The sequence below is a fragment of the Calonectris borealis genome, chromosome 17 (genome assembly GCF_964195595.1).
Source record: "Calonectris borealis chromosome 17, bCalBor7.hap1.2, whole genome shotgun sequence".
Lineage (NCBI taxonomy): Eukaryota > Metazoa > Chordata > Aves > Procellariiformes > Procellariidae > Calonectris > Calonectris borealis.
Genome location: NC_134328.1, coordinates 16,485,609 through 16,508,608, shown reverse-complemented (window position 1 = coordinate 16,508,608; position 23,000 = coordinate 16,485,609). Strand labels below are relative to the sequence as shown.

Genomic DNA, 23,000 nt, shown 5'->3' with positions numbered 1-23,000 from the left:
GAAAAAAGAACACAAGTTCTAGTTAATCACCTTAAGTATGCTATCGTGTATGTAAATGGCTCTTGGTAAATGCAAACAGTCTATGTAGGAGAGCTAAGGGAATAAGGGAAGTATCAGACCTACTATATGGTTTCTAACATAGAGTATTTTGCAATATTTTTAGATGCTTATTGAAACATTATCTCCTACAAATGCCCTACTAGTGAATGCACACTGCACGCTCTCCGTGCCCTGGGAATTACTCCGTACACTGAAAAACAGCTACTTAAAAACAGCCTTTTTTAAGAAAGTCAGTAGGCCCATGTACTCGGTGTGGTTTACTTTGATGCGCCATTTGTGGGCTTCTTTCTCCTTTTGTGTTTAAAATTTACTTTGTCTTGTATTTGCAATACAGATAAAACAATGTGGAAAGTAACTGCACTTGTCACTCGTGTAAAAGTGCGAACATCACGGTGCTATTAAGAGACATCTTTAAACAGGGTAACACCACCCTTCATAATCAGAACAAACATTTCGACACAAGCTCATCTTAGAAAAGTACTCTAAAAAGTTTTTTACTGTTCTAATGCAGACTAGAAGCATGGTTCAAGATCTTAAAAGTTGCCATGATATGAATTTTGTCTTTGCATTTGTTCTGACTATTTAGGATTAAACATATCCTCCACACAGGTAACTTTGTGGAAAAAATACTAGCAGTTTGAATTGGATCTAATATATTCTTTTCTCATGCTCCTCACTCGCTGCTTTGGGCTGCTCACCAACTGTGGTGGTCCATCCTACAGCTGCTTTTTTTTGGTGGTTTGGTGGTTTTTTCCCAGCACATCTGTAAAGCTGTCAGGAGAATTTTCTAGCCCAAGGGGGGGGAAGCGCCTGCTCACCACTCACCTGGGCCATGGCTGCAATACTGACGACAGGGAAAGCGAACGCTAAGAATATTTTATTCACCCGTCGTAAAGATGACTCGCTGCGACCAGGCAGAATTCTGAAGGGCTGGTTTCAAGTGGCTATGGACACGTGCCCTTGCACTGCTTCGGGAACCTCCCCGAGGAGACAGTTCAACATGGCCCGGTGCCCAGAGCCTTGGGCAAGCTCTTGTCGGTAACCTAACAACTCGGCTGCGCTGCACAGCCCTTCTCCGACCCCGTGCCTAACTTCTGATTTACGGTCATTTTTTTTTTTAAACAAATAGAATATGAAAACTCTTTCTCTTTTATATTGCAGGAAAAGTATTTTTTGCTCTATTTTCTCCTTTGGATTTGACACCCCCTTGTCTGTACAACCAGAGGCAAGGAGCCCACTTTCTTCTACAGGAACGTCTTAAGCAAGCATCAATTTTATGATACAAAGCTATTTATGATAAATATGTTTCCGGTTTGATCTTGTAACGGCTCAATTATTAGCAACAGGCCACACAAACACTTACGTTCCCCAGGATCACTATAAACCTATTACCATGCGTCTAGACAAGGCAAGCAAGCTGTAAGCTGATCAAGGGAAGTCAGGAGGGGACATGTAACCCCCCCTCCTCCAGTCCAAGGCCATGTCCAGTACTGGGAACACAAACATGCCACATGTGCAGACCACAGCGAGCAGGACGAGCTGCTCAGCACGTCAGGTTTAACCACCTCACCCTGGAAAAAATTGAGATGGAAATACTCGCAGTAACCAGATACCAAGATTACGAAGCAACAGTGCTTTAGAGAAGAGAATACCACAAATCCCTTATCTCCTACATCGCCAGATTGTACCTGATCCCGTCATTTCCGAAACGACCAGATGCCTCCTCTCATTTACTGCCCGTACCTGCCCCTTCACTTTATGGCCGAGCTACTGTAGAAGCTGAACAGGCCACTCCAAACCTTAGGTGCACACCCTGCACCACTGGCACGCTACTTTCACACACAAATAGCCATCTACACTTCTATGTTTCCAACACATAAATGTATTTCCAACAACATATTCGTAACACTTTCTGATTTCAAAATCCCTCATGCTTACTTTTGCCTGTATTTAGCTTAAATCACTTGAGAATCACATTTTCAGCTTCTAGTATGCTTATATTTAAAAATAGTCACAGAAAAGTTTTTGCAGTTCTAGTTTTATTGAAAACTATTTTTTCACCAAATAGCCATATATTTAGTTCTTGTATCTATAAAAGTAAACACCTGAAAAATAACAACATTGTTAGAAAAATAACTATTGCAGAGTTAACATTTTCACAGTACTGTTAAATATATGCACTCACAAGTACATATATTTAATGAACAACATACCAACTTTGGTATGAGTATAATCTTTTGTCTAAATGACAATATTTTATTGAGCTTACGTATAGCAGCATTAAGGTCCTAAGAAATACCATCTTTAACAAGATCATCAAGACCATTAACAGTAGTGCCACAGATAATTAGCTCCTGGACACAACTATAGGAAGAATAGCACCAAGAAATGGAGAACGTAATACAAACAGTGCCACAGTAGAAGTCTATATATTTAACTTGACTAAAATATTTACAGAAGATGTGCATTTTTAAAACCAACACAACAATGCTTGGAAAAAAGCCTTTGGTATTGTCATCTCAAGTCACTTTATTTATTTCACTGAGGCTGTTAAATGAAATAGGCCCCTACATCCCTGACTTAAGAGAAGAGAAAGCACTAGTGATATACTGCCTGATAGAGCTACTTTGTATTAACTCTGTAAACCGATATGTAGTTAATAATGGCTGAAATACTACGCTCATTTGGTTATTACAAAGAATTCACAAACTTTAAGAGAATTCTTGTCCACTTAATCCTCATTATATTTAAGGTTATAAATAGCAAGGTGGAATTTAACTGTCAAACTTACACTTCCCATCATCTTCCCATACCATTTTCTAACACAAAAATCCTGCTTTTAAAAAGTTTTCTACACAAACTCTGTAAGCCTCTGCTATGTTATACCCTATGGTTCTAGCATTTTAAAAAACCTACTCCTGATCCTGAAGGGAAACACTGGAAATTCTCAGAGCTGAAGTCAGGAAGCACTCCGATGTACAGGCCAAGTAAAATACTACTTAAACCTCTATTAAGAGAGAATGAGTTGACCTGACTATAGAAAAATAGTTCCATGTTGAATTAAATTCTCAAATATGAGAAAAATGAACAAACGTGGAACGTCCTTAATTATTATCATGTGAACGAAGCCTTTTAAAATTTGCCGAAATTACTTTTGCCGGCATCTTACTTTTCCAATTCAGACAAGTTCTACCATGCTACTCCCAAATTTCCAGATAAAACTCATTTTGGTCACAACTTTCTCTTCTGGCTCAGCTTTCTCCTTCCTCACTTGCTGGTTATTTAAGAGCAAAATAAATTACAAGGCAATTAAACTGACATCTGTAAGAAGGGAAGCTGACAGACTATAAACTCTACACATTCACAGACAGCCGTGATCCACAATGCCAAAGATATCAATGGGAACAAGAGCGAAAAAAATGAACATGACTTTGCAAAAAAAAGTAAAATTTTAAAAAAGTGATTGAAGTATGTTGTATACACTAATTATAGAGGAGCATATTCTCAACTCTGACCGCACCCCGCTCAAACAAAGAGTAAGAACTAAGCCAAGCAGGGAAACTCTGGCTTCCCGACCCTCAGAAGCCCAGCCCTGATGCGGCACGGAGCCGTCTCCCCGAAGCTCCGACTCACAGCAGGAATGGGCAGAGCAGCGCTGCACCAGAATATACCTGTTCCCTCTCTACGCCAGCAAGGGCAGCGGGAACCGATGATCTCTCTCGTCTAGCTTTCTGCAGAAAACAGCTTTGCAAGAAACTCTCCACTGGAGACCTCCAGGCTGCTCAAGTCCACTTTTTGCATGACCAAATAGTTCTCATTTCTGTCTCCCTGAGATGCAACGATATTACGAGAAAGAACTTTTCTGAAGAACTCTAAAGATCATTTGTAGAAGTTGCTTTCGTCTCCTCAGCTGTCTCTCTCGCACATTAAGGAAAGCAACCCTGCGACGCTAAAGCTCGAGCTGCTGACAAGCTGTGTTGTACACAGCGCAGCTGGAAAGCACTACACTTAATTATGCTACTTTTGTTTAACAGTTACTATAAACTGATTTTGCATGTAAATATATAGCAAGAGACACAGAAATATTTCATCTTTTAAAAAAATAAATGAATTTCATATAACGAAATAGGAATTACACCAAGACTTCTACCCTCCAGGAACAACCATTACTGGTTTTGTATGTGCACCCTAGGTTACAATTAGATCTTATATTTTCTATCTTCTCCTCTACATTCAGTTTGGCTCACTTAATTACATAAAACAAACAAGTCAGGAAATTTACAGAATTCCTGAAAGCCACAGGCATACTCCAGTATATTTTAAAGAGAGTCCTAAAAATACCCAAACATAATATCAACAAAATACACAAGCCTTGCAACAACTTTCAAGCCCAAATAATATACCCTGTTGCACATATGAACAAGCAGCATGTTTTTCTCCTTTAAATGACATAGAAAACCAGACTTATAAACAGCTCACAGGACTGAGCAACCCAGTGCTTTCACAGCTCCTAATCTCAAGCTGAAAAACCCTGAAATGCCCGAATTGTCTAATGGACAGAGCACTAGACCAGAACTCAGAAGACTGAATTCTATTACTAATTCTATTGCTAACACACTCAACAAGCTGAGGTATGTTATCTTCCCAGGGAATACAAGGAAAACATAATTTCTTTTATAAAGCACTTTGAGATCTATTGGGGAAAAAAAAAAAGTTTAAGGTAGTATAAGCACATAGCATGATCACACCAATAAGATAGCCAAAGTGCCCATTATATGGACTGACAAAAGTTATCTTGGCGCAAAAATTGCACCATGGCTGCAGTGACACAGTATCTGGAACCAGCACATTATCAACCTGACCAGCTTTGGGGAGTTACTCTATTGTATTACATCTGTGGTATGTTTATTCGCAGCACGAGCACAATGGAACAACTTGCTTTTCCTAGTTTAAGTGTCTCATACACGCAACAGTAGCTACGCATCCTCAGGATCCTCGTTTTGTCCTACACTGTCCACAAGCTCGCACCCGCCCAGCTGGGCAGAGCCCAGGTAACACGCTTTCACGTGGTTAGAGAGGTTCTTCTGTGTACCGAAGCCCTTGCCACAGAAGAGACACACAAAAGTACGCTCGTTTGAGTGCACAGACATAAGATGCCGGTTTAAGTCTGTCTTGTCTCGAAACAGCTTGGCACAGTTAGGACACTGCATCTTCTTACAGTTGAAGTGGATGGTCTTTTCATGCCGATCCATGTTTGATTTCAGAGTGAAGCTCGCGGGGCATTTGGAGCACTGGAAGCGGGCGAGCTGGCCAGGAGGCACGATGTCAGCAAGGCCAGGCTGGGAGCAGTCAACCAAGTTGAAGGGGAGAAGCATGGAGAAAGCATGCTCGTGGATGTGCTCCTTCAGCTCTTCAGCACACTGGAAAACCCTCCTGCAGAAACCACAGGTCAGCCTCTTGGCTAGGGCTGAATCCAGGAACAGGCCATCAGTGGTTACGTCCAAGTCTTCAGATCTCGAGAAACTCGTATCTAAAGTAGAAACACACATACACACGTACAAATCAGTGTCTTCTAGTATAAAATAACGGTAGTTTAAAAAAATATTTTTCTCTCTACTTACCTGAATCAGAGTTATCAAACTGCCAAAGTGCTAAAAATCCATCGTAAGTGGCCTGCAAATGAAAAGCATACTTAAGCTGAGGCAAGCATTTACAAGAAGACATCTTCATAGTTAGTGCTCAGACTCCCATCTTATCATTGCTCATCATTTGACTCAGCAACCCTATTTGCCTTTACAAAGATTTCACTGTCAAAGCGGCTAAGTTAACTGGGCCGTATTTTGCAAGATTTGGTGTTTAAAGACAGTAATCAACGTGCCTATTTAGGTCCTGGGTAACTACTGAGTTTTCAGTCTCGCTAAGCATCTGTAGCTCCCACTCAGGCCAATGGGAAAGAAACACTGAATAGAAAATGTCTAGCAGACACAACAGAACTGGAAAATTTTCTCTTAGCCCTACATAGCTACTTTTTCTTTCCACATAGAAAAGCCCATAGAAAACAAACACCTTCTGGGTAGTTCCCTTTATGCAATGCTCTCTGGCATTGCTGATCCAAATTATAAATAAAAGCTGATTTTTTTTTCATAAAGCATTTGCAATATGCCAGCGTGCAGCAGATGGCAACCCTCTATGAGGCAGAGGCATGATGCAGCCTGGGCAAGTCTGCTGGAGCCCGGGCAAGCAGCTACCAGCCGTTACCAGCTCACTTTCCTCTAAGGTGACTGCAAAGGAAAATCTGCATTTCCACCCGTTTGTTTAATGGAATTAAAGCCTCATTCAAAAACGTTAAGAATAAGAAATGCCGCAGAAAGCTATGGATTGTATGTCAAACTCCTGACTCCTGTAATACAGAAAGCCAGCCTGCTTCTATCCGAATTTAGACATCACAAGAAACCCAAATGCAAAACACCAAAAGTGGGCAATGGATAGCTGGGGTCTCAGCTATCTTTATGCCATTATTATATTCTTGTATGCCATGTTTTGCAAACAAAGGGATTTACAATAAAAAGGACATGTATACTTTAAAAAAAAAAAAGTCTTTGAATGCAAGTTCTGTTGAGGTAAGGCAGAAAGTATAAAATTAGGGCACCAGCCCTGACCTCAACAGACTTCTGGTTTTAAAATAACCTATATTTAAAAAAAAAAAAAAAAAAAAAAAAAAAAGGCAAAAAAAAAAAGCTAACAGATCAAAGTATAAGGTATTACGGTCTTCCAAAGTACTCCTAACTGGGGAGAATCTGATTAAACAGATACCTTTGCATTTAAGTTTTTTCGTATTTTTCCCCACGATCTTACCTGGGTTGAGGAAGGCACCTCTCCTTTTATCACAGTTTCTGGTGACATTTCACCAGAAGAGCAGGTCTCAGGGGGGCTTTGAGTGGCAAGGTGTGATGAAGGCAGCGGGGGAGATGGTGCTTCCACTTTGCCATCACATTCGCCCCTTGAACGATTCAAGTTGGTGCCAGGCCCTGGGGAACACAGGAAACGAATCTCACCCACGTGAACTAGCACCAGCTGGTGGTTTTAAAAACGGCCTTGCAAAGGCAGCGCACCAGCACTCGCAGCTTATCTTCTGTCAGTGGGAGGGAATGCAGCAGGACAGTGATGCCAGGCTTTTTTTTGTCTGTTTGTTTGCTTTTTTAAAACCAGCCTCCCCACCCAAAACGCCTCGTCTGTGCGCGATGCATGTAGTGGAGTTATATCGCATGGCATGGTCACTAAAGAGTCCGTCGGGAGAAAGAAGCACAGTGCAGCACAAATGTCCAGAGCAATCGCATTTCTGAAAGACACCTCTTGGAGAAGCACCATTTCAAACACATACATTTAAATCTTTAAGTCACAAACACAGAAACTTTATTCTGCTACTAACTTTCTTGAAAATGTATATCAAAGCTTCAGATCTCAAGATTTAACCATGGTGTTTTATTTAATATAGTACTGTCAGTCCTTGATCTCAAAGTGCTTTACAAAAGATGGGAAAAAATATTCCTTTTGCTCTATAGCTAGCAAGCACAGAAGTTCAGATATTTGTACAAAACTATTCAGTTATACCTGGCAGTCATTACATTCTAAAAATCTACTGTAATTAAAAAGGAAAACGTGATTTGTCCGGCCGAAGCAGAATTGTACCCTCTTGCCTGCACTGTAGCAACAGCCAAATGGTAAACAGTATTCCAGAAACAGCACTGATAATCAATGACAAATCTACATACAAATAAAGGCTGTGTAATCCAGATCGGCGTACATTACAAGTTGTTAAACAAACTTTAACAAACACCTTGACTGAATATTGGAATGACATATTGAGCAGGTCATTATTTTTGAAAAGCAAGCAGGCGAAATCAGAAGCAAATATGGCATAAAAGTAAACAAATTCATATTTAAAGCACTCGATGCTCTAAAGGCTTTTTTATTTCTAACACAAAAGAGTCTGATTGAAACCTTTACTCATATAAAACCCAAACTCTTTAATGCAGCTACAAATAACAAGTCAAAGTTTATACTGCATCCAAATACAATACACTGTGATCTGGGTCACAACAAAGCATTCGAGTGAAACCACACAAAGGTTTCTAAATGCGAACAATCCCAAACCTAACTTTTTATCAGCTATCAAAGGAAATTCTGCTCTTGTGCCACAAGCTGGATGTTTGATTTACCTTCCTCCGCTTTGATCGCAGATTGAAATCTTTCTCAACTTAGTTAACTCTATTCAAGTGTGATAACAATACTTCAAGTTTTCATTCTGCTGGTGCTCATCTATTGCTGTTATAATTTAAAGGCAGGACAACAAAATGCTAAAACCCTGTAAATTCAAGATAGGAAAAAATGGGGGAAAATGTGAGTTCATCAGTATTTCCCATTAGAAACTGTTACCAGGAACCCAGCTCTGCGGGTCCATAGCAGAATTCCTGCCTAGACATCCACACATTCCTTTTTTTCCCCTGAACATCCCAAACTGATTCAAACTGCTCTGTTTACATTGAAGCTACACACTGTGAGCACGGACAACTTGGAGGCATCTCTGGGCTGCACTTCCTTAAACAAATGGTATTTTAGCATACAGTAAAGATAAGCCAGGGGGTCTGGCTTGATTAATTCTTTATTAGCACCTTTACAGAATTATGCAGGTTCCTAAGAAACTATGCACTTGTCAAAGCAGAAGTTAAGGCTAATGAACAAGCAGTGAAATAGAGTAAGGAGAAACAATAAATTCAATCATCCAACATGAGCCACAAAGATGTACAACACAAAAAAGTACAAAGTAATTAATATTTATTTGGTTTCAACAACTGCAAGTAACACGAGAAGAGAAACCCACATAAACAACCCATACTTTGTACACGAGAATGCAAACAGCACCTGAATTTATGTTTTGTCCCATTCTGACTAGTACTGTGAGAAACATTTTTCTCTCCTAAATTTGTATTGAAATGAATTTTAATGAAAAAGTATTTTAATTTCTAAATCAGAAATCAAAAGCGCTTTCCTTCAGTCAGCTTTGCGTATGGAAGATGATGCGCTGGTTTAGCAGTATTTATATGAATGTAGTATTCTCTGACAGTTGGACAGTAAACTATTGTGGAAAACAGAAAGGCAAAGATTATTATATCTCATTTAAAATTGCATCCATTCTCCCCTAAATCTTGGTTTACCATGTACAAAAATTCCACACCAAACTGAATACCTTTAACTCCCTCTTGGGAAAGTTGACCACTGTGTAAAATGTATTCCTTTAACATCCAGTGCAAGTATAAATTATTGGCTCCAATGAACCACTAACTAAAAATAACGTATTAGCTGGTTTGCCCAAAAGAAAAGGGCTCTGTGTACCATGTAATCACTTGGACAGCAAGCTTCATAGGAATTGCTTCTATAAACAGTTTCAGTTGCAACAGGGTAAACAGGAAAAGCCAAACTTAGACATATAAAAAAGCATGCAATGTACTATTCTGAAAATGTGGAAGAGTCGCCCTTTAAGGTAGTCAATCGCCCCAAAATCTGAAAGTTTTCTGACCTTTTTTTTAAATGAGAAAACAAGGATGTAAACTAACCAACTCATTTTCTAATGAATATTAAAATTCTCATTCTCTTGATTATACTTGGCAAAACCAGCTAAAAACACTCAACTAAAGCCTTTGAGACTTTTGCAGATGTGGTGTAACCGTACTGAACAATGCTACCAAAGTTCAGTACCACACATGAAATAAGACAAACATCATTAAACCAAGGAGCTCAGTAGAACAGCACTGCTGAAGTTGGACATCAGCGAAGAATAACTCATTTTTACAGACAAACCATGACAACATGTCAGACGAAGAAAACTGAACCTCTTATATTGCCTTCTCCAAAAGACATCCCCAACAGCAAACTATGCAGGTTCAATAACTAATGGTCCCAAGACGACCCCAGTGTTACCCACGAGTAACTGACACATACTTTCTTCTGCAAAACCTGCATGTTCTTTAGGTTTCTGACAAGCATATGAACGACGTCAGTCTTGATCACACACCACGAACATCATAAATCCTCAGAGCCCTTCAGCTGCAGGTTATCTGACATCTGTGTTACCCAAATGGCAAGATACTTAAATTTTCCCTTCTGATTTTAAATGAGTTTGAACTGGTTAACTTTAGAAATGCTGTACCTATGTTTGACTACGTCATAGTGATACAACACCCCCCACACATCCCGGGCTGCGTTTTCCATCAGGAGAACGTTCAGTAATTTCACACTTCATACGATCGTTACAATATGCAATGAATTAAGAGAAAAGAACTTGGGGTAAAATGAAAACCTTGGGGTATCCTCTATTAAGTTTTACAACAGTATGAACTATGTGGAAGAAAAATGAAAACTTGCAATGTATGCAGTAACTTGGAGAGTAATGTCCCCTTTAGAAACGGCTCATCAGAATTTTAAACGTGTATAATATACTCTTTGGATCTGTCCACCTCCATTAAGTCTTTTCCGCCAGAGAAGAAAAATAAACGTGAACTGCTGCTCTTTGAGTCAGTTACTTAATGTAGTGCTTCATAAGAGAATATGAAGACAATCCAGCGACAGCAGTTAAGATTAAAAACACACTTCACATTTTTTAAACTCAAGAGAGATTGATCGCTTTAAATTCTTTAAATTAGTGCGTTTCCTTTTCAAATCAGACAGATGAAAACTGTGCTGGTTTTGGTTTAAAAAAAAAAAAAATTAAAAAAAATCTTTTTCACTGTGCTCCTGCCCACTCCCCCGCCTTTTTTTTTTTAATATAACCCAGGACTTAAAATGACTCAACATCCTCAAATTGTGTTTGAAGAAAAATGTGAAAAACACCTACAAAGCTAGCACCAACCTAGACTGTGCTTTTAGATCTCCAGAATCTTCTCAGCACTTGCTTTACTGTCATTTTATACATTGAAAATTCTCATTAAACTTGATGTCCTATTGTATTCAGTAATGGCCACTTAAAAGCAAACGAGTCCTACATCAGAACATCTTTTTCAAGTGATTAAAATAAATCGATACCTGTGAATCTGAGTAAGATGAAAGAAAAATATGTTCTGTAACTCCCTGCCTCTGTAAAAATCCTCCTGCCAGGCCACAGCCACATCCACCTACTGGTGTGAGAGCTACAGACCAAGCGAGCAGTCTTCTTTTTGTCTTATGCAATTCACTTTGCTTCCACAAAGATGAGATAATTGAAGCTTAGCTGAATGAAATTCAAGTAATAGTGAGAGGACTGGGAAACAGGGACCTCAAATACAGGCTGGAAGGACCTCCTGAGTCATCGCACCCCTCAATGAGCTCTCATTTACCCCCTTTTCTAAATCTATCAAGCTTTATTTTAAACCCACTTGGTCTTCTGCCTACACCACGCCTGTTCCTGAACTCCGCTTCTCAGCTGGTTAGGCAATCTCTAATTTCTGGCTGAAATTTATGACTGCCTTATACTCATTTGTCTTTACGCCAAGTGGTCCTTCAGCTTTTAAGTAAAATTCTAAAATCCTCCAACTAAGAGAAGGATGATGGATAGAGGGCAGCCCCGTCATTATTCCAGTTTATCATGACAGAAGATGAAACCGCTGATTTCACCTGTCACGAGCCACGGATCTGAACACGCGGTGCATAAATCACCCTCGCGGCCATGCATCGATCTACGCTCCCACCCGTCCCGGTGCCAGCTGAGGGCACTCTTCCCACTGCACGCAAGCCCGGCGATTAAACTGCTGCACAGGATCTTTGCTGTTTCATTGCAATGAAGGGATTTTCAACCCAGGAGCCTAGTTTGAACCATCTAAATCTGACTTAATTGGAGATCATTCAGTAAGCGAACTACTGTGGAAGTAACAAGAACATTGCATTAGCAATTCTCCCCCAAACACTAAAGCTGCAGAATAAGGTACAAAAAATTTTTTTCGTCTAAATTTAGAAAGATTTTTTTAAAAAATAATTCTACCGTTCAGACATGAGAAGCGAAGAGAGATACTAAGACCGACACTACGTTGTGCAGTTTCTTCCCTTTATCGTACAACCCAAGTGACCATTAAAAGTTATGGTTTTTTGCCATCAAGGAAACTAAAAATAAGTATCTTAAGTGAACTTTTCATTCTATTTAATTGATCAATTTTCTCAGTAGAGGTTAAAATAAACCTTTTCTGCTGGAAACTAACACATAGTACTCAGAAAGCCACTGCTTGCTCTATTTTACGTCGCAAATGATATCCCCATCTTCCGAGAGTATTATTAAAATACAGCATTAACAATTTTTCTGTCTTTATGCACTGGAGAATCAAACTATTTTACGATTTCAATGAAGAAAATACAAAAGCATGCTGAAAAATAAGCTGTCCACACATAATGGTACATATCAGCCGTCTCCAACAGATCAACAGTAGAGAAACATTTGTTTCCATGAGCGAGTATAACAAAACAATCAATAGCTGTTCATAACTTAGAGAGAGGTCTAAAAGTAAACAGCAAGAAGTAAAGATCAGGCGATCTGCAAAGTCACAACTGTTTCTACAGACACAGGAGCAACAGTCAAGCCTCCTTTCAACATTAGGCAATTTTGGATTCAAAACTTTTGCAGCTACTTCTTTTACCATAAGGATTCAAATACTTTGTATTTTGTTTGTAAGTACCATTTTGCAAACAAGTAAAAGAGAATTTTGAGGACAAGCACTACATAGACATACACTAAATATTTCCTTCCATGGCTTCAGTAGTTAACATTGAAGTTGGATCAATACCAGACACAGGTTTCCAAATTTTATGGAAAGTAGGATTAAGCAGGACTTAAAACGGGATATAAACATATCAGCAGTAATAAACAAGACAGTGACCTGTACTTTCTTCTCACTAAAGATTTCACTTAAAGTGTCGATAAACAAAAAATATAAAAACACAAACTTACGAGAGAGAGAATGCGTGCCTTTGGGTAAGTACTCAAACAGCAGAGAACTATCCTCTCCCAGCATGTCGGCTTTCAGAGACAGCAAACTGTTCTTACTCATGAGAGCCGCGCGCAGGTTGGCGACGGTGGCAGCCTGGAGCGCATCCTCCTTCTCCGGAGTCAGGGGCTGAGAGATGTAGCTGGCTTCCCCGCCGATGAGGGCTTCGTCGACGTTCGTGTAGGGGTCCGATCGCTCCACTCTGCTGTCAGAGCTGCTGGGCTCTGTTACCGTCACCTCAGCACCTGCATGACGAAAGATGCCGTCAGAGACGCAAACAAATTCCTGAGACGAGGCACGCCGGCCACGCATGCCTGTCTAACCATGGGTCCAAATAACTGAGAACCAGGCACTTATCACCACCTATTTGAACCTTCTTGTCACTTTTCACGCGAGAGTGTTGTTTCTCGCCCCCCTTCTGCCAAAAGTCCGAGGATGAACTTGGCTGTTCAGAGGCTCGATGGAAAGCACACCCACCCCACAGCTGGGGTTTCTGTTCTTCCAGCCCACCTGCACCCTTCACTTCTGCCCCATCCAGAAATAGTGTGGCCAGCAGGAGCAGGGAGGTGATCGTGCCCCTGTACTCGGCACTGGTGAGGCCGCACCTCGAATCCTGTGTTCAGTTTTGGGCCCCTCACTACAAGAAGGACATGGAGGTGCTGGAGCGTGTCCAGAGGAGGGCAACGAAGCTGGTGAAGGGCCTGGAGCACAAGCCTTATGAGGAGCGGCTGAGGGAACTGGGGTTGTTTAGCCTGGAGAAGAGAAGGCTGAGGGGAGACCTCATCGCGCTCTACAACTACCTGAAAGGAGGTTGTAGCGAGGTGGGGGTTGGTCTCTTCTCCCAAGTAACAGCGATAGGACAAGAGGAAATGGCCTCAAGTTGCGCCAAGGGAGGTTTAGATTGAACATTAGGAGAAATTTCTTTACTGAAAGAGTGGTCAGGCCTTGGAACAGGCTGCCCAGGGAAGTGGTGGAGTCACCATCCCTGGAGGTATTTAAAAGACGTGTAGATGAGGCCCTTAGGGACATGGTGTAGTGGGCATGGTGGTGTTGGGTTGACGGTTGGACACGATGATCTTAGAGGTCTTTTCCAACCTGTATGATTCTATGATTCTATCCACGGGTCTGAACTTCACTACCACGCACTAGGAAGGCAGGGCAGAGGGAGAGAGATGTGGACAACCTCCCCATAACCAGCAACTGGAGAAAACTTTCTTTACTTATTTATTTAAAACTAAGATTTCAGGATAGTCTGCTAGTACTGAAATTACGTTCAAATGGTTAAGTTCCAGTTTTTTCCATAATTTTACTCTGGTAGTCCGAATTTTCATTCTTTCATTTCTTCCCCATGATGAAGGTTTTGAAAAATCCAGTAATAAACAGCCTACAATAGTGGACTGCCAATTAGTATAAATCCTTTGGGATCACTTATCCGGAAAATACATAGTAAGCCGTGGTTCCCAGCATATATCACAGGGTAGGTTTTATACAGAAGTGATACAGTTAAAAACAAAAACAAAGATGCAGATTAGCCACTTTACAACAGGTAGCTACAAAGAAGCTGTACAAAAATGTAATGGACTATTAGCAAAAACATCAATTAGTGAACCCAAACAAAAATGAAAAAGCTGTGATAAGGTTAATTCCTCCCTGCAAAAACACTGTTTATTTTTGTATTTTTGGGGAGCTCTAGTTAAAGATTCTCTCTTGTTCGAACTTTGACTCTCTTATAGTCTTATAATCTTAAATAACTTATGTATTTTTACGTAAAGGAAAGTGACTCTCATACTCCTCTCTATTCTTCACACAAAACAAAAAAATTATCTACAAAAAGGGCTGTTACCCCATTTACAAAGTGTGTCAAACAAATTGCAATCACCTACTCCAGAATCTGCAGCAGCAGAACACTGCTGACACACTCAAAACCCAGTCGAGTACCTGGCAAACAGGGCTAAAGCTTCCCAACAAACAGATGCCTTTGCGGCATTTGTACTATCAAGATGTAGAGGGAAAAAATCCAAATCCAAAGAGAAGGCATTGATAATGAGTGATCAGATGGAAGAAAAAGCTGGTTTTGCAGATCCTAAACATTTTATTGCCTCCTTCTTCAAAATAGATTTAAATCTACTTAACGCAAGAGGCAACTATTACAGTTCAAAATCGTGGTATGACACGTACAAAATGAACTGCTCTGACAAATTCATCTTGCACTTCTCAGGGCAAGGAATTCAGGTGTTGTCCATACACACCACCACGATAAACTTACTCCTGTACAGAAGGTTTCAGAGCAGCAGAGCTTACGAGGAGGGAAGAGGAAGAGTGTGGCACACTAGCACTCGGTTGATAGCGATCAACAACTTCAAACCAGGGCAAGACATCAATCTGCACAGCCTTATTAAAAATGCTAATGAGGACACTGGTACAGTGCCTACCTCCTGTAACCTGGAAAACGGCTAAAGGAAGATCGTTATTTTTATCTCCATTTTACAGGTGGTAACTGCCAGAGAAAGACGTAGTGACTTGCTCAAGGTGTCCAGCCCACGGAGCCAGGATCAGACAGTGAATTTTCCAGTCCCAGCCCAGGGCACATCAGGTTCCTTAACACGTTCATATTTACTTTACTAAGCTGTGCTGTACTGCCAGTACCTCTTGCTGTTAACTTTTTCCACTTCCTTTAAAAAACAAAAAGCCTCAAAGCAAACAATAAGGAAAAAACAATCACTAACAGAGTACTCCTACACCCTGGAGATGTAAGGAATACCCAAGGTTGGGGGCTACAAACACAGTAGCAGCAACTACGTGAAGTATCAGAGGTGCTCTCTCTTTAAATCAAACCATTTTCCCTCCTCCATCGTGTTTTGCTTGCATAATCTCCTATTATCAGTTTTATTAAATCTTAGCCAAGCAGAAGAATTCAACTGCTTTGAATTTTTACATATTTTGTCATCCCTCTGTTACTGAGTGAGTAGTTAACAGGTATATACATTTTTCTAGATGATAATGAAGTTTGTTTTGAAAACAAAGATTTCCGCGTGAAAGGAAGTTACAAGAGTTTAAAAAACAGCAGCTGTTAGAAAAGGTGGCAAAGAAAGTAAATTCTAGCCCATTAAACTGGTAATGCAACAGACAGCTTTATCAAATCAAAGCAGTGGTAATACTGCTATTCCTCTGCTCCTCACCACCTACACGGCAAATCACAGCAAATAACTTGGGCCAGAAAGCGTGTTTGTCAACAGAACGGTGTTGCCAAATAAGTGGGCAGGCAGTAAATCACCTTGCGTTTTCTCCCGTCCTTTTTCATAGCCAATTACAGATGCTGATTGACAGTTGCCAGAATCTGTTGCTGCCTGCTGCACATAAACACTAATTGCTAAAACACACACAGATTAATTGTAACCACAACAAGACATTAAATGTTCCTCAAAAGCCAAGATTAGAGACAGGCAGTGAAATAGAGGCTTTAGAGCTTCCAGTATTTATAGCTGATGTAACCTAATCAAATACACATTAAGGCAAAATAAATATCCACTTAGTCACATAAGTACTAAAATACTCTCAGTACACCAAAACCCCAAAATGCATGAAGTTCCTCTTCACCGCGCCTCCAAAACCACTTCTCTCTTTTCTCTAGAATACAGCTTCTTTTAACAAGATTTAGCCAAAGAATTATATGAATCAAAAGTATCCGTCACTGCCCAGTAATCTAAACTGTTTACTACAGTGCTTCAACAGTACGTAAACCAAGCTTTAGTAAATGAGCTTCTATTTTGCAATCATTCAAGGCAACGGGTCACGTGGCAGCCCAAGAGCTCCATCCAACTCCTCCACATCTCATTTTTCACACCGCTGAGACAGTCACTGCGACTGCACGGATTCCAGGCACCGCTCGCAGGAAATCCCGATTGAGGCAGCGAGCTAAACGTGGGATTAATGCTGCTCTAAAAAACTGAGCTCATTAGTCTCTTTAGCAAATAATTATTTTGCAGTTATTCTATTACACCAGCCTGCTTTCCAAAACACAGAAGCTTTAGAAAAGCTTTAGTCGTTTGTTGACTTGGATGAATTTTTTTTTTATTATTTTTGTTTCAAATAAAACACAGGGAATATTTTTACAGTTTTGGCAACAGTATTTCCATGCATCCCTGAAACTCCGAAAGCAACATTTAACTGGTAAAGTCCTTATTTACACATGAAAGCCTAAAGTAAAAGGAATATAATGAAGCCCAATTACAAGCACCTTCTCACAGACACCTCACATCCCAGCTGAGCGTGGCACGACAAAACGCACTTTATTCCCAACCACACCGACCAGGCAGGCTTTAACACATCTATAAACAGGAGTAACGCTCACGCCAGTATAACACAAGCAGCACAACATCCCAAGCGCACACAGGGTGGCTGTTGCGCAGAAATTTGTACTTGGGCAAAACAAAACTGAGCTGTATGCTTGCTCTGCAAGGAAGTGCAGCCACAGGAAACTCGCTTGCTTTGCTACACTATGCAAAGCCCAAATCCAGATCAGAAATGCCATTTATCAGCAGGCATACCACTACTACCATAAAAAAAGCAAACGACAAAACAAAGAAAAAAAGATTCTACTTGAAAGTCTATAAACTGAGCTCTTGTCACAAATCCAGGTATGAGAATACCAAAGCGAAAGGCAGGGACTTGTCAACTACAGTGTATCAGCATCAAGGTCATCATCTGTGAGAAATTCAGCATTACATATATTTTTAGCATCCCCCCCTTTTTTTTTTTAAATGAAGTTGTACTGGTCCAAAAAAAAAAAAAAAAATCAAGAAGTACTGCAGACATCTGCCAGCCCCTTGGGAAGGGCTATGGCAGAAATGAAGGTGATGCAACTTACTAAAAGTATCCTAATGAAATGTTAATGTGATAAATTGTTTTCCAAGATCTAGGAGAAAATTGACAGTAAAAAGCATTAAACCAAGTCAAACAACTGAAAAATACACATGCCATCTCAGAAAGACCAAGGAAAAACTTCTCCATTTTAAAGAATCCATTTGAGTACCTTAATTAATTAATACAGAAAACAATTTTTTCTTGTATTTCTTCTCCCTCTTTCAGTCATTTTGCCTCGTTACAGCTTAAACTCAGCTGTTACCAAACTACCTCCTCAGTGTCTGCTTCTCTCACACCACTTATTTCTTGTTTGTATTGTGTTTTTACCTTCTCAGTAAACCCCCAGTTGTGTTTTCGATTGTTTCCCAGACTCCCAATGCTATTATTCTCTTTCATAATTTTTTTTTTTTAATAATTTTTTCCTCTTTCAACTTTTATTCCTGCTCTCTTATGTACATAGTTGAACATCATCTAGAAATCTGTAGCTGGAGGACTAAACCCATGAGAAGAGAGAAAGGCGTGAATAAAAGCCATACAAGTTTACATCTGCTGCTGGAAAATTCAAAGCAGAAACAAACTCTTCCCCAAGAACTAACGGCAACATTTTGCCAGGTCGCTATTCCTCAATATTGCTCTTTTCATTACAGTCTCAAAGTAAAAAGAGATCCGAGAAGTCTGTCATCTTCTCTTCAAAGTCCCTTTCTGTTTGGCAGAAATACAAAGCAGTGATGTTTCTCCCTCAGTCTTCCCAGTTTCCAGGATGATGAGGTCGCGTGACACGCATCGTCAAGCGACTGCCTACCTAATCAAAGTGACCCAACCGCCAGCTGACTTCCCCCGGCGAACGCAGCAGTCCTTGAAAGGAGTGCAACAGTGTTTAGCTTTTCATTTACAGCCAAAGCTTTAAGCCAGTTTCTGTAAGTTTTCTCTATCACCCTGGCAGATTTCAGGAAGCTTTTAGGAGCCTTTCCAACCTTGCCTCAACCCCCCTCAAATTTAGCGCTTTTTCACACAGCACGAGCCACCCCTCCAAGCACACCTTTCCGAGCGGGAGGTTATCACTGCTCAGCACCTGGAGTAAACTCTGTACGAGTCCCCACAACCTCCAAAGACAAGGGCAATTCAAGCCACCTCCTATCGCAAAAAGCGTCCTTGCCCCTTCTGCACAGCTCGCCCGATCGCACAGCTCCAGCACTTGTCTTGGCAGGTAGGTGCTTCAGCAGAACGAACACCATTGTCCTGCCGGTTTCACCAGCATCCTTTCGGCCCAACATCAGTAACACCGTCAACTGAACCCAGCCAAAGTCTCTGGCTGCCTGCATTTTGTGGACACTTGCCAAAGCTAGGGGTGACAGCAAGATCCCACAACTATCTGGAGCTAATTAAAGGAACACTGGATAATCTTATATCCTACTCTTATTTATAAAGCACACTTGACAGTCATAAACAGTAGGACCCCCAGCTACGCCCATCAAATACTTTCCCTCCCATAGGCAAACACGAAGCAGGGCTGGCAAGTCATACTGCTAATTTTCTTTTTAACACATGTAAGAACAAAGTACGTAAAAACCCACTGCAAAGTTTATAGGTGGAGAGAATATTCTTCTCTTTACATAAATTAGGGTGGAAGGGTGAAGGGAAGGAAAGACAAACTTTCAGGTACATGAGTCCTGCTGTCAGAAACAGAAAGGCAAGCATCAGGGAAAGTACAGTTTGAAGACAACAGCAACTGACGTCACATCTTAAGGGGTGTCACCAACAGACAGCGAGCGCGTAGCCGTCCTGATTACTGCTGTATTACCTGGATCCATTTTTAAGAATTGTAGAATAAATTAGGTTGAAAGTGACTTCAGGGCTACTTTTAGAGTCAGATCTCATTGCTCAAGGGCTTGTACAGCCAAGTTCTGAATATCTGCAGGGAGAGAGATACCGCAACTTGCCAGGCCCTTCCTCCATCATTCGACCACTCTGTGAAGAATTTCCTCCTTTTACCCCATGAGAATTTCCCTTCCTGTAACTTGTGTCCATTACCTCTCATCCTTTCTCCACCCCTCCTGAGAAGGGTCTGGCTCTGGACAATCCATCCACCCCCCGTCTCTTCTTCAAGGTTAAACCAAGCTGTCTCAGCCTCCCCTCGTACACAACATCTTAATGGCCTCGGCTGGGCTTGCCCAACCTTGTCAAAGTCTTTCTTGTCCTGGAGATCCCCAAACTGGATCTTGTACTCCAAACGTGGTCTCACTTCCCTTGACATGCTAGGTATGCTCTTCATAAGGCAACTGAGCACGCAGCCAGCCTTCGCTGCCGCAAGGACACGCAGACCCCTCTTCAGCTCGTTACTCACCAGAACACATTTTCTGCAAAGCTGCTTTCTCACTCCTTGGCTGCCAACTCATACCGGTGCATGGGGTTATTCTGTCCCACACACAGGACTTCACATTTGTCTTTGTTGAATTCATGCTGTGCCTGGCACCGCTGCCTTCCAGCAAATCACTCCTCCCAGTCTGGTGTCATCCAACAACTTGCTGAGGGTTCACTCCATCCCACCACCCAAGTTGTTAATGAACAAATTAAACAGCATCGGCCCTGGAAGCTACCGGTGATGGATGCAGGCATCACGCTTTCTGGGGTAGTTGTTTAGGATCTCCTGCACACAGCTGGATAATTTTTAGTGTGGTGGCAAATGTAATTCTTTTTTTGTTTACAACATGATAAGCAGAAAGGGCAGAGGGGGGCGAGGGAACAGGTCCCAACATCAGCAACTTCTCCCACCCCAAATGCTCATTCCTGTATCCTCCCCTGCTACTCCCTCAGTTGTACCAAGACTACATGTATAGTCGGGAGGTGAACTTGACACAGGAACTAAAATGTTAAAAATAAAACTGGTTTATTAAAAAAAGTTATTTTTAAACCCAGATCAGTTCCCCAATCCGGTTCACTACACGGTTGCACAGACATTTTCACCGGAACAACTGCAGGAGAGTGTGGGGGTGCAATTAAGTACCAAGGGAAAGTGGGAGCCACTTAAACTCAGCTCTTCTTTCAAGGACACTGCCAAATTACGACCTGAGCCGAACTCTTCTGGAAAAAACTTAGGTGAAATCAAAGACTTAATTTTCGGAGGTTCTTCTACCTATTTGTGTCAAGTATCTATACAGATTTGCCTGACAGATTTCATCTAAAATTTCAGGGATGATGTTTCTTGTATAAGTTTAGGAAGATTTGGCTTGATCTCCTTCTGTGCAAAAGACATAATTAATTTTTAAACTCACAGGCAAAAAAAAAAAGCTTTCATTTCCTAGTGCTTTTTCTTGGGAATTAAAAAAAAAAGGAGCACAATCTTTTACCAACTGCTAAAAATATCTTTGAAGCTTGTATTTGAGATACCCCCTCCTTTCTAACAGAAATCCTTCAAAAGTGTTTCACAAGTTAGTATTGGTTAAGCAAAACCCAGCATTCTCACATACTGTAATATTTACATAGAGAATTGATGCCATGAGCAATATTGGTTTTGATTAGCACTAACTTACAGACATAATAGTATACATGTGGATATAACAAATGTGCACAGTCTTCAAAATAAGCTCCAATTTCATAACTCAGGAAACTATCAGGCAAACACAGATATTTAACCACAACATATATGATCATTGAAAACCGCCTTTATGTTAAAGACTGTAAGATATCTTAAGTGAGTCCTCACGGAGCCAAAAACGTGGTCTCCTTCAGGCTGCACTTTCCCACCCCTCTTCTTCCAGGTTTGAATCCTACTACAGCTTCTCGACTGTGATTCAAAGCAGAGTGACCTGGGACACTGTCCTGCACTGTTGAGTTTTGAGTGGCTGAGAGACACCATCCTGCATAAAGCTGCAAATTTCCAATGCTGTTACTGTTTCTGGCTCAGGGGGAGTCCATGCCAACTGAAAGGCAGCATTCATCATACAGGCTTGAATATAATTTTCAAGCCTACAGCCATAGGATATTCACCATATATGTATTACCAACAGAAGCATTCTCCTCAATACCTCTAGGATAGTATTTCTAAAATAAAACAGGCTTGTTCTACACAAATACGGCCTGGTTTTCTACTGATATTTCTGCAGTGATATTCTAAAAGCACAAGTACATCTCCATCTTTGTTTTCCTCAAAACAGTAACCAGTGTACAATTATCTGTACAAATCCCTCCACTGCTCCAGGTATCGGGAGGGGTGGGGGGGGAAATAAATTTTTATCTCTTTCCTGTGGTATTTGTTTTTCTAACATTGAATCAGATTTTGCAGATATTTTTCTGTGGGCTGTGTCAGCAAAAGGAGCTCCTGGCCCGAAACCCAGCTGCTTGTTGCTGCTTTCCCACCCCCTGTCAGCGACCTCGACTCAACTGTTTGTAGGGCTACAAAGTAAACCTGGTCAATGAACCAATCTTCCCCAAAACAAGATACAACAAAATGCCCAAATGCACAGAAGAGCAAAATGGTTAAACTGGATGAGTTAATTATTTTTGAAACTATTGTAAAATGGAATAGTAAAGTGGTCCTTGCAGAAGCAGGAATGACTCAGCAGTGCAGAAATACCTTAAGCTACACTCTTGTTTCCCCAAAATATGCAGACTATCACTTTAAAAATATTAAGGTTGAGTGTAAGCTTAACCTCTTTTTCTAAGTCTCACACAGTAAAAGGACTGATACTACTCTCTGCTGCTCCTCAGTACAGAGACAGTCTCTTTCTGCACATTTGCACATGAATAGACACAAACATGAAGGGATAGAAATATAACGTTCAAGTATCACATTAAATATGAACACTAGTACTCATGATATGACAAGATGCTGAGTTATAACCTTTGAAAATCCTCGAGAACAAGTGTTTACCTTTTGAAACAACTGCCTGTAAGAAATGTGTAAAAAAAAAAAAAAAATCTGAGACCAATACAGCAAATTTAGGTTTTGGGTTTGATTCCTAGACACTGCATCTAAAGAATGAATTCCCACTATGTTTTAATGCAAAAGCAACACTTCCAATAGGAAAGTGAAAGTCCTGAACAGTGATGGTTACAAAGTAGGATTAGAATTTT

At 40.7% G+C, this 23,000-nt stretch overlaps 1 protein-coding gene across 3 annotated transcripts in view; it reads right to left on the bottom strand.

Moving 5' to 3' along the window:
- ZBTB46 (zinc finger and BTB domain containing 46) overlaps positions 1-23,000 on the bottom strand; it is a 61,457-nt gene that overhangs the window by 12,857 nt on the left and 25,600 nt on the right. For 2 of the 3 annotated variants that reach the window (XM_075166803.1, XM_075166802.1), the window contains 4 exons: positions 13,028-13,309; positions 6,916-7,088; positions 5,682-5,733; positions 5,279-5,590 (listed from right to left, as the gene is read on the bottom strand). In XM_075166803.1, the coding sequence (XP_075022904.1) occupies positions 5,279-5,590; positions 5,682-5,733; positions 6,916-7,088; positions 13,028-13,309 (819 nt within the window). The remainder of the gene's footprint in view (positions 1-5,278; positions 5,591-5,681; positions 5,734-6,915; positions 7,089-13,027; positions 13,310-23,000) is intronic. The other variant, XM_075166804.1, reaches the window with a different exon arrangement.